Source organism: Ailuropoda melanoleuca, chromosome 4, assembly GCF_002007445.2.
Source record: "Ailuropoda melanoleuca isolate Jingjing chromosome 4, ASM200744v2, whole genome shotgun sequence".
NCBI classification, from domain to species: Eukaryota; Metazoa; Chordata; class Mammalia; order Carnivora; family Ursidae; genus Ailuropoda; species Ailuropoda melanoleuca.
Window position 1 is genome coordinate 44,965,553 of NC_048221.1, and position 15,599 is coordinate 44,981,151.

At 39.2% G+C, this 15,599-nt stretch overlaps 1 protein-coding gene across 2 annotated transcripts in view; it reads right to left on the reverse strand.

The window, feature by feature from the left end:
• Positions 1–15,599, reverse strand: part of SUMF1 (sulfatase modifying factor 1) — a 112,422-nt gene that overhangs the window by 71,591 nt on the left and 25,232 nt on the right. For both annotated transcript variants that reach the window (XM_034658670.1, XM_034658669.1), the window contains exon 3: positions 11,961–12,035. In XM_034658670.1, the coding sequence (XP_034514561.1) occupies positions 11,961–12,035 (75 nt within the window). The remainder of the gene's footprint in view (positions 1–11,960; positions 12,036–15,599) is intronic.

Consider the following 15,599-nt stretch of genomic DNA (forward strand, 5'->3'; position numbering starts at 1 on the left):
TTTGTATTACTTAATTTGGTCTTTACAATACTCTACTAGATAGGCATTACNAGAGAGAGAGAGAGAGAGAGAGAGAGACTCAGCTCCTGGCTTATGAGTTTTCCACAGTGGGAAAGGTCCTAAGCTGGTTCTCAGGTACTAAATAAAAGGTCAGTGCTGCCCTCATCATTATCTAGAACTGAGGCAAGCCATTTCCCCTCCTGGACCATAGTTGCCTCATTTTGCCAGATGACTTTGAAAGTTCCATTGATTCTAAATTCACATTTTTGCATAAGTTTTTCTTAAAGCTGGATATCTCCTGGGCATGACTCCCCCACTCAATAGTTAATCTTTGTCTCACTTTACAGGTTTATAATGCAAGCACCAACATTTGGGATGTACAGGATGGATATCAGAATCATTATTACTTCTTCATCCAAGTCAGATCGCAAAAGATCTATGACTTCACAAGAAACTTAAGGTCTCCTTAAAGAGATATTTCAAATCTGAGCCTCTGGAAACCCAGCATGCCTCATTCACGCTCATTCTGATCAGATGCCTTACTTTGGTGCTGGTTGGAAAAAACTGGGCCCTGTTATCCTATTATATTGGGTTCTCATCTTCCAGTGTTATCAAGCTTTGCTTCCTGAGCCTATACCACAAACTGACTCCTAAATCAGACAGACAACTACTCTTTTCAAAAATAGACACAAAATACAGTTGTGGGACTATGTTTTCTTCTTATCTTATCCAATCAGCCAGCCCTGGATCACCCTTCCCAAATAACTCCGTTACGGTGAACCCACCTCAACCCTGATTGACGAAGCCAGTGTTCTCTTGCCAAGGAAAAGCGAATTTCCAATATGAGACAGTTCATACCAGGTCTGAGCTCTGCAGCTTTCAAAAACTAAAGGCTCCAACGATGATACTCAAATGGCATTCTTTTTTCTTTTTTTTGGCAGATATTTATTGCTTATTAAGTGACCGTTACTATGCTGGGGATACAGTAGTAGAGTGCATTCTCTCCCACCATCATAGAATATACCTGGGAAAGGGAAAAGCATTCAACAAATACCTACACAAATAATTACAAGTGAGATAAATGACATAAAGGGAAGGCACAAGAAGCCATAAGAACAAATAAATGGAACAACCTAAATCTGGAACGTGGGGCAACAGAAGAGCATTCGAATGGACTTCCCAGAGTAAACATAGCTAAGACCAGACCATACAAAGCAGAAAGTGGTCAGAGCATAGGAACATAGTAGACCCTTCACTAAATGCTTTGCTCTAGTTGATCCCAAAGTGAGTTCTTCCACATCTACAAGGTTTCCCTTAAATGCCTCTTCCACACCCAGGTCTTCTCCCCTGATTAACCTAACAAACGCAGCTCTCCAGCCACGTCCCCTAACTCTTCCCCACCACTCCTTGCCACAGCACCTGCCAAAGCCCTTCCTAATTCATTGCTCAGTGTTATTTTGGGCTACCTCCAGGACACTCCAGGATGGTATAGATCTCATCTACTCTTATTTTTTTTTAAATAATTTTAAAACAGATGATGTGTGTGTTTTCATTTCTATTTCTCTAAAACATTTGATATAAAAAAATCATAAGTCAGAGAAAACATCGAATTTTGGTTTACCACATCCCTTAAACTCTGAGCATCTAAAGGGCAGAGGGGAGGGCTATCTTTCATCTCTGTATTCTCAGGAATAACGCAGTATCTAGAAGACAGTAGGACATTTTTGATTATTTGCTAAACAGACCACATTTTAAACCAGAAAGCAGACTTTCAAAGAGAGGGAGGTAGACTCATTTCCATCACTGGAAGAAGTCAAAGTACACACCTAAGGGCTAATGGCAGATAATCAAGGAGGCATGAATCCAAACAACTCAAACAATATGCCCCCGTATATACTCAAAAGAATTGAAAGCAGGGACTCAGACACTTGCACGCCAATGTTCATGGCAGCATTATTCACAAAAGCCAAAATGGCAATTAGATGTTGAATAGCTGGAAACGATACAAATGGCCATTAACAGATGAATGAATAAACAAAATGTGGTCTATAGAAACAAAGGAATATTATTCAGCCTTAAAAAGAAATGAAATCTAATACATGCTGTAACATAAATGAACCTGGAAGACATTTTGCCAAGTAGTGTAAGCAGACACAAAAGGACACTTCTATGAGGCATCTAGAATAAAGAAACTTTATATAGACACAAAGTACAATCAAGGTTACCAGGGGATGGAGGGAAGGGAGAATGGGAAGTTATTGCTTCCTGGGTAGAGAGTTTCTGTTTGGGATGGTGAACAAATTCTGGAAATATAGAGTGATGATGATTGCATAACATGGGGAATGGACTCAATGCCAATGAACTGTATGTTTAAAAATGGTTAAAATGCTAAATTTTATGTTTTTGTATATTTTACCACCCCCACCAACTAAAAGAAAAAGGATATGTCACTGATATTCCTCCAGCCAAGGACTCTGAGGTAATCCAAGGGGATTTATTCCACAATAGCAAATCCTTTCAAAATAACATTGCAACTTGGCAGAGTACTATATAGGCATTATCAAATCTTACAAATGGACAATAATAAAGCAAAGCAAAGAAAATTTAACTCAATTTTCAATTAGAGATAGTGCACTAGAAGAAGCCAGCTATAATGACATTTACTAAAAGACTTTTTATGTGCTAAGTACTGTATTAGATGGTTCTTTGTATTACTTAATTTGGTCTTTACAATACTCTACTAGATAGGCATTACTACCCCTAAAACAAGCAAAATACTAGTTATGGTGAAGAAAAAAAATAACCACAGCATTGTGCTGGCATAAAAGGAATGAACAAACAAAACTACAAAATCAGCACTAGTAGTAGGCAAGATAAAACTTGTGGTCTATCCCTACCAGGTTACCAGATTGACTGCCTTTAAAAAAAAAAAAGAAAAGAAAAGAAAAGAAAAAAAGTCAACGTTCTCTTGAGAATTATAACAGGACCCAAAACTCAATACTGAAGGGAAAAGAAACTGAACCAGTACCAACCCCAAAATGACCCAGACATTGGAATTATCAAAGATTTTAAAGCAACTATTATAACCATCAGCTATGAAGTAAAGATGAATATCCTTAAAATGAATAGAAAGCTAGGCATTCTCAGTAGAGAAACAAGAATTATATTTTAAAATGAAACTTTAGAATTACAAAGTACAATATCTGAAATTAAAAGCTCACTGGATAGACTCAAGAGCAGAATGAAAATGACAGAAAAAAGAGGGAACTTGAAGACATATCAATAGAAAGTACACAATCTGAAGAACAGAGAGGAAAAACCACTTTAAAACAAGGAAAAAAGCCTCAGGAACCTGTAGGATAACATCTAACACTCATGCAGTGGAGTCCTAAAAAGACGGGAGACGTGAATGCTGAAAAGAATATTTGGCGTAATGGCTAACCACGCCCCAAATGTGGTTAAAGACGTAAATCCACAGACACAAGAACCTCAACAAATAGGATAATCTCTAATCTCTAAGACAACAATGTCCAAATGTCCAAATCATAGTCAAACTACAAAAGACAAGATTTTTTAAAATCTTGAAAGCAGCCAGAAAATAATAGCACCAATATGCATAAGAGAACAGTGATTCAAATGGCTGCTATCAGAAACCACATGACCAGAAAAGATGGAAACTACATTTAAAGTGATGAAAGAAAAGAAGTGCCAACACAGAGCTATGTATCCCATGAAAACAGCCTTCAGGAATGAAGGGGAAGTAAAAACATTCTTGGATGAGGAAAAACTAAGAGAATTCATGGGTATAAGACTTGTTCTCAAATAAGTGCTAAAGGAAGTTATTTAGGCTGAAAGGAAATGATACCCGCAAAAACAGGGAACTTCTGGAATAAAGAGGAACAGAAATGATTTGGGTAAATATGATTTTATTTTTATTCTTTAAATTGAAAAAGTATATATGTGTGGATGTTGCATGTAAAAACTGTAACATCATCTCAAGCCTTTTTCAATGTATGTAGATGTACTACATATGACAACTATAGCATAGCAGTAAAGGAACCTATATGGTTATAAGGTACTCATTTTACTTGAAGTATTAAATTATTAACTCTATGATAGACTATGAGAAGTTAGGTACACATATGATAATCCTTATACCAACTACTAATAATACCAAAGACAGAGCCAAAAAGCAACAAATTAAAATGAAATATATAAATGGAACATACATCTATATGTTCAAAAGTGGATTTAAAGAGACATGGAAGACAGACTGACAAGGGCTGACCAATGCCTAACTGGAGTCCCCGAGAGACAAAAGTGAGTGAGAAAAGCAGTATTCAAAACAATAATGGTGGGGGGCGCCTGGGTGGCACAGTGGTTGGGCGTCTGCCTTCAGCTCAGGGCGTGATCCCGGCGTTATGGGATTGAGCCCCACATCAGGCTCCTCTGCTGTGAGCCTGCTTCTTCCTCTCCCACTCCCCCTGCTTGTGTTCCCTCTCTCGCTGGCTGTCTCTATCTCTGTCAAATAAATAAATAAAATCTTTAAAAAAAAAAAACAAAAACAAAAAAAACCCAAAAAAACCCAAAAATGGTGAAGAATAATCTGGAGTTGTTTTAAAAAAAAATGCCAGTCCTCAGATCCAGGATGCCCAATGACACTCAAACCAGATAAATGAAAGAAATCAACTCCTATAAATAACAAAAAAAACCCAAAAAAACCCAAAAATGGTGAAGAATAATCTGGAGTTGTTTTAAAAAAAAATGCCAGTCCTCAGATCCAGGATGCCCAATGACACTCAAACCAGATAAATGAAAGAAATCAACTCCTATAAATATCATAGTCCAACTGTATAATAACAAAGACAGGAGATAATCTTAAAAGCAGCCAGAGCCAGGGGTGCCTGGGTGGCTCAGTTGGTTGGGCATCCAACTCTTGATTTGGGCTCAGGTCATGGGATCTGATGGCCTTGGGATAATGATGGGATCAGAGAGCCTGGGAGCTCCGTGCTCCACAGTGAGCCTGCTTAGAGTTCTCTCCCTTGCCCTCTGCCTCTCCCCCCACCTGTGCACTCATGCGTGCACTCTCTCTCTCTCAAATACATAAATCTTAAAAAAAAAAAAGGGGGGGGAGCCAGAGCTAGATCACCTACGAAGAAACAGCAACAGAGTATGTACGAATGGCAACAAGTGAAGCCAGAAGACAGTGAAATCATCCCTTTAGTGTACAGAGAGACCATAACTGCCAACCTAAAGTTTTCACTTAGTGAAAATATCTTCCTTTAATAAATAAAATTAAAGATATTTTCAAACAATTAATAACAAGAACATTCACTACCAAAGAATATCCTGTAGTCAGAAGATATATGAGATGCAGAAAGAAAGATACAGAGAGTAGTAACGATAGCAGTAACCAAACATGGATTATATAGATATGGATTAATAATATCTAAGCACTGGGGGGAAAAGAACAAATTAGAATGAAATAGTGGATATCAGTAATACATAAGTTGGATAGGGATGATTAGAGCAAGGTCCTAGTATTATACAGCAGAAAGATTAAGGGACTAAAGTTTAGACTTTAAATGTGAGCATTAAAATAGATAGTTTAATTAGTAAATGAAGAGACATAGAGTATATAACTTCTAAGGAGACAAGTGAAGTTGGAATAAGGAAGAAATAGAAAAATATGCAAGAAATTGAAGAAAAAAGAAGAGAAAAAACAGGATAAAGACAAAGCAAAGAATAAAATGGTAGAAATAAATCTAAATATATCTGTAGCCATAATAAACTATATATAAACATAAATAAACTAAACCTTTGACTGAAAGACGAAGACTACTGGGATGGACTTTCTAAAAACTGTTTATAAGAGATATAGCTAAAAACATAAAGTTACAGAAAGACTGAAAATGAAAAGATGAAAAAGTATATATTAGACAAAAATTAGGCAAAAGAAAGCTTCTGTACCCATGTAGGTAACAAAAAAATAGACTGGAAGATAAAATTTATTAGAGAAAAATAGAATCCCTATATGACAAAATTCAACAAGAAAGATACATTTCTACACTTATGCATTTAAACTTACCAGTGCAACAACAAAGCTTTAAAAGATATAAAGCAAAAACAGACAGAATCACTAACAGAAATGATGCTGAACATTAGTAAACATTTAGACATAAACAATTACAAATATACTACAAAACTTGTGGAACTAAAGGGATCATTTAGAAAGAAATCCACAGATCAATCAAAATGCTTTAAAAAGACAGCCCAAAACTTTTGAAACGAAGCATCAAACTTGAGAAGTCAAAAAAAAAAAACAAAAAACCCCAATATCAAAGAAGTGAAGTGACTTCTTTCAAAAACAGCTGGTTAACGGCAGAACTGAGGTTTAAAACCAGGTCTCCCTCACTCAAAGGCTGTGATCTTTTCCTTATGGCTTTTCTGAACAAACAAGCCCCAAAATCAGTTTGAGAAAGAAAAGTCTTGGTGGTCATGTGAAAGAAAAAAATTCTTAAAGCTGAACTGAGGTTGTCCAAGGAAATGGTGGTTAAGCTACCAGAAAAGTAAAACTTCTAACATCAAAAATGAGGTTGAGCAATTTATCCACAAGGCACATGTTTTGAGTTATTTTAATTTACTTTTCCTACGTACTGGAACTTGGCTTTCTGAACAGTTTCTGGCTTGGCTTACACTATTTAACTTACTAAAGCTTTTCTAAAAATTATTTTTGGGGTATGACCTCAGAATCTTGCTGGGCCCCAAGGCACTTCTCATTACAATGCATGCACATTTAGGTAACTGAATCACATCCTTACTAATGGCTCTCTTTCTAGCTTACAGTCTTAGCCCAGTTGTGATTATGTAAGAGACAGTTAGGCTGCATTATTCCCTGCCTTTTGTCCTGGTCCAGCAACATCCAAAAAACACAGCACCCAGCATTACTTGGGCAGGATATATGGCTGTCCCAAATTGCTTTTCACTTTAAAAAAAAAAAAAAAGAAGATGACTTGGTAATTCTGATTCCTCACAGAAATTGGTTTTCAGTTAAAAAGAACTTCTCAAAATAACCTATTCTCCTCCTTTATCAAGGACACCTATTCAAAAATTAGTTTCCTTAAAGTGTTAGCAAATTCAGAAAGTGCCAAACCACAAACCAAGAGATAATCATTGTTTCTCAGGCTCCCACAGAGAGCAACTGTTTTCTCCCCACCCCATGGTCAAACCTCATGTCAAAGATTTATGAGCTATTTTAATAACACAATTATTAAAATGAAGTATACTTTTTAAATATTAAATATTTTAAACACTACCTTTATTTCAACAATAGAAGGTTATCTTGAGTAAAATACCCCAAAACAAAAACAACACAGCAAACAAAACTAGCCTTAATCCTTTCTAGGATTTAATAGCTTTATTTTTTTACGACACTTGTTTCAAATTGGGCATTCAGTTTACTCTCCTACCGATCTTCCTACTTCCTATGTTCCATAAATGAGTGAAACCATATGATAATTGTCTTTCTCTGCTTGACTTATTTCGCTTTGCATTATCTCCTCCAGTCCTGACCATGTTGCAGCACATGTTGAGAAATCGTTCTTTCTGAGGGCTAAGTAATATTCCATCGTATGTATGGACCACATCTTCTTAATCCNTGACCATGTTGCAGCAAATGTTGAGAAATCGTTCTTTCTGAGGGCTAAGTAATATTCCATCGTATGTATGGACCACATCTTCTTAATCCAGTCATCTGCTGAAGGGCATCTCGGCTCCTTCCACGATTTAGCTATTGTGGACAATGCTGCTATGAACACTGGGGTGCATGTGGCCCTTCTCTTCACTACGTCTGTATCTTTGGGGTAAATACCCAGTAGTGCAACTGCTGGATCGTAGGGTAGCTCAATTTTTAACTTTTAACAAAAGGGGGAATGAACCATGAGAGATTATGGACTCTGGGAAACACACTGAGGGCGTCAGAGGGGAAAGGGGTGGGGGAATGGGACAGGCTGGTGATAGGTATTAAGGAGGGCACGTATTGTATGGTGCACTGGGTGTTATATGCAAGTAATGTATCATGGAACTTTACATCAAAAACTAGGGATGTACTGTATGGTGACTAACATAATATAATAAAAAATTATTATAAAAAAAATTGGACATTCAAATAAGAATCACAACTAAGTAGATTTCAGCATGCACATATGCTCTGTTTTAAACCATTAAACTCACAGAGTTTCAGATATTTTTGTGAGCAAACCCTAAAAGCCAGTTCAATGTCTTGCCTCAAACCTTTAAAATTAAAAACAAAAAAAAAAAAGGAAAGAAAGAAAGAAAATCTAGCTAAGATGACAGCAGCAGCAGCATAGTTTTTGGATTTCCCCAAATCTATGCATAAAACCAGAGAGAACAACTGAATAACAACATCGAAACCCAAGAACAATGTGCACAGCCAATGCCATTATCTGAGGTCTTGCCATTGGGTTCAAATGCGAATCTGAGCGGGCCTGTGGATCCAGCTACCAGTTTGCAGGAAATGCAGAGGACAGGAAAAACAGATGAGCTGCACCATGAGAGAGCAACCAAGAAGATTCAGACCATAGGAGAGTCCACAGGTTAATCACCCTGGATTCTTCTTCCGGAGATAAATTGTTAGGGATGAAAAGTGGGGGAGGGGGATGGAGCAATGGAAAGGAAACCTGTGATCAAAGTCTTTTTTTTTTTTTTAAGATTTATTTATTTATTTCACAGAGAGATAGAGCCAGAAAGCACAACNATTTCATAGAGAGACAGAGCCAGAAAGCACAACTGGGGCCGTGGGGGGGGGTGGTTGGGGAATGGCAGAGGGAGAGGGAAAAGCAGACTCCCCGCTGAGCAGGGAGCCCAACATAGGGCTGGATCCCAGGACCCTGGGATCCCAGGACCCTAGGCAGACGCTTAACTGACCGAGCCACACAGGTGCCCCAAAAGAGTCTTCAAAAAGATACAAATTTACCCTTAAATGGATAGGATTAAACCATAGTAGCCTTGGGATGTACACCTGGTGATAATACTACAAAGAAATACAGAGAAGCATTTACTTTAAAAAGCAGGATAATTGGGTGCCTGGATGGCACAGGATAATGGGGCGCCTGGGTGGCACAGCGGTTAAGCGTCTGCCTTCGGCTCAGGGTGTGATCCCGGCATTATAGGATCGNTGGGTGCCTGGATGGCACAGGATAATGGGGCGCGCCTGGGTGGCACAGCGGTTAAGCGCCTGCCTTCGGCTCAGGGCGTGATCCCGGCATTATGGGATCGAGCCCCACATCAGGCTCCTCCGCTGGGAGCCTGCTTCTTCCTCTCCCACTCCCCCTGCTTGTGTTCCCTCTCTCACTGGCTGTCTCTATCTCTGTCAAATAAATAAATAAAATCTTTAAAAAATTAAAAAATTAAAAATAAATAAAAAGCAGGATAATGGCAACTTTAGGAGAAGAAAAGCACAATAAGGCTGTGACTCATGGAGGGGGTTACTGGAGCAGGCAGAGAAGTTCTAATTCCTGACTTAGGTGATGGTTACAAGCATGTTCACCTTAGGATAACTCAGTAAGTTAAACATCTGCTTTGTGTGGTTTTCTGTATTTGTGTTGTTTTTGTTTTTTTTTTTAGGGAAAATTTATATCACTGGTATAACCTATCACAAAAAGAACATTTATGACAACATTTAAAATAATTTACATTTATTTAAAAGTTATAGGAAACATTTAAAATAATTATATGAAAATAAACAATATTATAAAATAATTACACGGAATGAAACAATATTACTCAATTCTAGTTAGCTACTGTAATCGTCCAAGGACGATTTTGTGTGTTAGGAGACCAACAAGTGTTGCTGAGTGTTAATGACATGCTACCCCCAAAATGAGACTTCTGTCTTGACTTACAAAGGTCTTGAAAGAGATCTGAAAAGGAAATAACTTTCTCACTCCGTGATTCAGGATTATCTTATGCTTTGCCACATACTACCTTAACTCATCTCCTGTTCACTTCAAGTCTTCTCCTGGACCATCCCATGTCCTATGCTTGTGGAAACAGTAGGTTAATAAAAGGTAGGGGCACCAGGGTGGTTCAGTCAGTTAAGCAGTTAAGCATCTGCCTTGGGCTCAGGTTGTGATCCCATGGTCCTGGATTCAAGCTCCTATTGGGCTTCCTGCTCACCGGGGAGCCTGTTTCTCCCCTCCCTCTGCCCCTCCCCCTGCTCATGCTCTCTCTCTCCCCCAAATAAATAAATAAAATCTTAAAAAAAAAAAAAAGGTCTGGTGCATGAGGGTATGTCACACCTAAGAGGGAGTTGAAAAACAAAAACTTAGCGTTCTCAAATCATCAACAGATTCATTTTATTCATTCCAGCCCTTTCTAAACACGCTTAAAAGGTTTGCTTTTCCATTATGAGCACTTAAGCAAGAGACCAACACTAGGCTCCTGTGAGAGCTGCTTGTTATCCTCCTAGTTACAAGCACACACACTTCGCTAGGTACTTAGAGGGCATCCTCAGAGCCTAGCAATAATCTGCCTTTGCCTTTATGCCTAATGTGTTTGGAGGTTCTCAAGTGACAAGAGGTCCTGTATCTAAAAGAGCAAATTACAAAAATAAGTACAAAGGCTCTCCCTCATCTGAACTCCATATCTTAAAACAAGGACCACATCCTGAGCTGCTGGCTCATCAACACTAGGCCAATGTGACCGCAAAGCACTTTTGGGAAAAAAAAAAAAAAAAGGTGTATCAGATTATATAATAGATTTATAATAAAAACTTGTAATGAGAAAAAAAAAAAAACTAAATTCAAACAGAGCTCGGTCATGTTTTAAAAACATTTATGTAAAATACATACAGAATAGTGGCCTGATTCTCCTATAAATGAATAGAAAGCAAGTCTGGTTTAACCTCCTCTCTCCCCCCATCACCTTTGCTACATTCATATGAAAAGAAAGAAACGGGAGCCAGGACGGTTTCATTTTTTTGGCACTGCTGCTCGCAAGACAGAAGAACGGTGACGCCAACACATAAAGACCAAGTTCAGGCAACTGAAAGGAAACTTGTGTGACAAAGGAAGATTAGGGTTGAATTCCGGTCTTCAATCTCTGTATCTTAATCAGTCTCCCTTGCAACGAAGGCTGACCCCATTTCCTCTCTTCTCTCACTACCTCCTGCTTCTTCTGCATTCCCTTAGCTCTTTGTTTTGTGAACCCTCAACCTCCTAGCTTAACCACAATCCTTCCCCCGTTTTTCTATTTTCTGCCTCCCTATGAGACATGTGTGTAAACAAATAGTCGAACATAGAGAAATCCCAAGTTCCACTCACCACACAGGTGCTCATGGAAGCCCAGTCCACTGTTTCCATGATTTCTGAGAAAAACACACTTAAAATTCACATTCCCTGGACCCTCTCTGTGAAAGCAGGTACACCCTGAGTGGTAAGGCCAGTTCTCTGGCTCAATTTCCTATGAATATCCAGAGCAAAAGTTCCCTTTCATGAATACTTCTCTGATCATAGGAATTCATGAATGTTTAAATAGGAAGCCCTCTCTCCACACCAGCACCTGATGAGATCAAGACTTTACGTACAGAAGTTAAAAAAATATTCACATTTAACCCTCCATTCTAGATATGACTACAAGTAAAGAAACCCAGAAATGTCCAGAGCCCAGCTAAGCCCTCCTCAGCAACACAATGTGTCACTCGGGTGCACAAGACAGAAACTCGAGTCAGACCTGACACTTCAGCTACCATCGTGGACTTGTGCCATTTTCCTCAAGAAATGGGGCCCTGGCCCACGGGCCTGCTCTTGTGGGCAAATCTAGAGCAGGAATGGTGAAGTGCTGGGGGGCTAAGGAGGGTGGCACTTGCACTTTGGAGTTTCACCTAAGCCCTTTCCAACAAGCAGTAGAGAAATATGAGAACCTGTTTAGACGTTACTTACTGCCTGCTGGATATCAGTCTTCACTTGCTCACTCAACATGCCTTCAAAGACAAAAGAGTCACCAAACTTCTCGGCCTAAAAGGAAAGAAGGAAATAAAAATCCAGAAAGGTTGTAGCAACATGTTTCACATATACTGTTTTCTTTGCACACCATAAAAGTGATTCTTCTTGTCCAAATGAATTTAGTTTTTCTTATGACTTCACAGAGGATTCAGAAATGACTTAAAAGCATCTGGCTTCCTATTAGAACAGGTTAATATCAATCACTTACAGAGATCCTTGTCTTTTCAGGCTCAATTAGCTGATAAGAATGCAGACTGGAAGAGATTAGCTTTGGGAATGTGATTGCTCCTGTTGATGGAAACACATCTCCCCAAGTATTCCAAAGGACTTGGAAAATAATAGTGTTCTTTACATGTCAGATTACATAATCAACCTCTGTCCTTTGTTCTGCTCTTGCAATCTAGCTAAAAGAATTAAATGACATTGTTTGCTGATATTCTGATGGACGCGAGTTCCCCTAAGGGGTCAACTGTGTTTATAAATCTCAAGTGGCCAATTGAAGCATCAGACGGAAATCTGTATTTTGATTATTTTCATTTAACCTTACTGTCCAGAGTACTCATCTACCTTATTTTATTTGTTGCACGTGACCTCATACTGCAAACGCCCACATTAACCCCTTGGTCTCCATGATTCTACTCTTCCAGTTTCCCTCCTCTGACTCTTCTTACTCATCTCCTGAAATACATGGGCTCTTCTTCTAGCCCTTAGAACACTGTTGCTCCCCAGTGCTCTGCCCTGGCTCTTCTTTCTCTTTCCCAGTGGCTCTCAAGCTCCCGTGCAGTGATTACCTGGCCAGCTTATCAAAATGACGCATTACTGCTCCTCAACCCCAGAGGTGCTGATTCTGGAGGTCCAGGGTGAGGCCATGTGTGAACAGCTCAGATGGTGATTGTAATACAGGTGGTCCAAGAGATCACACTTTGAGATACACTGACCTACTGCTAGACAACCTCCTTCAATCTCATCGCTTTCATGACCAGCAGCATGCACTTCAAACGACTCTCACATCTCCACCTCCAGGCCAATCCTGTCCTCACTGGATGATATTAACTGCCTGCTGGATCCCTGTAATTCAGGCCTTACAAACACCTCAAACTCCTTTCTCTGATTAGCTTGTCATCTTTTCTTCACCCCTGTTCTTCTTTCTCTTTCCCTTGTGGGAAAGTGCCTAAGCACCTAAACCATCCCTTCATCCAATGAGTAAGTTTCAAACATGTTCTGTTTGGGTGCCCACCCTTGTTCTGTGCCTGAGTATGAACTAAATGACAGAAATACAAGGTCAATATTATTTTTTAATAATATTTTTTATTATATTATGTTAGTCACCATACAGTACACCCCTAGTTTTTGATGTAAAGTTCCATGATTTCATTACTTGCATATAACACCCAGTGCACCATGCAATACGTGCCCTCCTTACTACCCATCACCAGCCTATCCCATTCCCCCACCCTCCTCCCCTCTGACGCCCTCAGTTTGTTTCCCAGAGTCCATAGTCTCTCATGGTTCATTCCCCCTTCTGTTTACCCCCCCCCCAAGGTCAATATTAAATAAGCACAGTCCCTGTCTTAACAGCACTTACATGTGGGGGCACAGACAAAACTCAAGTCAAAGAAAGGATGGAAGAAAATAATTATAACTTTACTTGACCTTGTAAGGTAAAGAGTATCAAGAAAAGCCTCTTTTTTTAATAATATTTTTTTATTATATTATGTTATTCACCATACAGTACATCCCTGGTTTTTTATGTAAAGTTCAATGATTCATTAGTTGTGTATAACACCCAGTGCACCATGCAATACGTGCCTCTTTTTTTTTTTTTTTAAAGATTTTATTTATTTATTCAACAGAGATAGAGACAGCCAGTGAGAGAGGGAACAAGAGCAGGGGGAGTGGGAGAGGAAGAAGCAGGCTCCCAGCAGAGGAGCCTGATGTGGGGCTCGATCCCAGACCGTGGGGATCACACCCTGAGCCGAAGGCAGACGCTTAACTGCTGTGCCACCCAGGCGCCCCCTAAGGCTACTCTTCTTAACACTGGATACAAGGGTTATGGCTCCGGTAAGGAAAGAAAATTTCCACCTTTCGGCTGAAGCCCCACTGACAGGAGTCCACTCCCAAAGGTCTTAAAGCATGTGTGATGAGGTCAAATTTAAGAGATATAAAATGTAAGAAAAACAGCAAGGCCAAATCCAGGTGGAAGCCCTATAAAGGCCTGCAACATATGTTCTTTGCTATATACTGACTCACCAGGGCCAGACGGCGTCTTACACTCTGCAAGTATCAACAGATTTCTGGCAAATAAGTGCCCTTTAATCTGCTACCTTTAGACCAATGTGCATTAAGAAAGCCGAGGTTTCAACAGTTTTGTATGTTTCAAAGCTATGTTAAGTAAGATTTTGTGAGAACAAGTCTAGCCTATTTCTATAGATGTAATCCATCTCAAAGAGAGAAATCTTTTACCAATGGATATTTTTATTTCCAGTGCTAAATCCATCAAGAAATAGTATGAGGAACTAGGGGATGCTGGCTATTGCCAGCTGACCACAAAAATAGTGTATTTGCATCACACACGCATTAAACTTAGGAGAATTAAACCATATGACAGAGAGAGAAATAAGAAAATTGTTTAAATAGTGGGCAGGAATCCATGCACTATTTCCAATTCTCTCCCTAAGTATTTACTGTGAGTGAGTATGAGAATCTTCTATGCAAGGGCAGCCCCACTTCCTGTCTCTCATCCACAGAACACCTCTCCAGTTGAGTGAGACTGTGGAATTCAGTGACACTCAGACACATATTTTTTATCCAACACAGACCTGAAAACACAACTACATAACCTGGTGCTCAACAGAGTTGCTTTATGCAACGCCAGAGGATAGAACAAAGATGATGTCTTGCCTTCAGTGTGGATTCTTCCAGAGGGATTTTCAAAGGTAAAATTTCAACAATCTTCAAATTTCACCTTATCTACTGCACTGCCTGTAGAACCTAAATTAGATTTGATTTCACTGTCACCTTCACCCTTGCATTGCTTTAGTGGAAAATTCTCCCCCTGACTTCCTTTCCTTCTCGTCCAAACCAGTTTTCCTCATGGAGCCAGGCTGACTGACAGACTTGTCTCACCCTGTGTAGCAGCCAGTACTCCCCAAGTTCTTCACTACTTACTAGGCAAAAGGACAGTAACAAATTATTTAATTTTTGGCTCGGGACAAACTTCAAGCTATTAGAGGGCCCCTATCACACACCTCAAAAATATCCAAATTCACTTAAAACTAACTTCCTTTGTTGTCTGCATTTTACCTACGGCATAGGGTACATAGGCAAAAGTACTCCAAAAAACGATACTGTGTGTACCGTACGTCATCACAAAATGTATATAAAGTATCTCTGAGAATAATCCTGGATCAAAAAGGATACAGAACAGAGCCGAGGGGATAAGTACCTTGATACAACCAAGAAAGTGAGCAGGAAATAAGTTCAAGTCATAAAATGTGCACAATAATTCAGAGCAGCAATAGCAGCCATTTAGTTGAATTTTGCCAAGATGGCCTTACTAAATATAAATCTTTCATT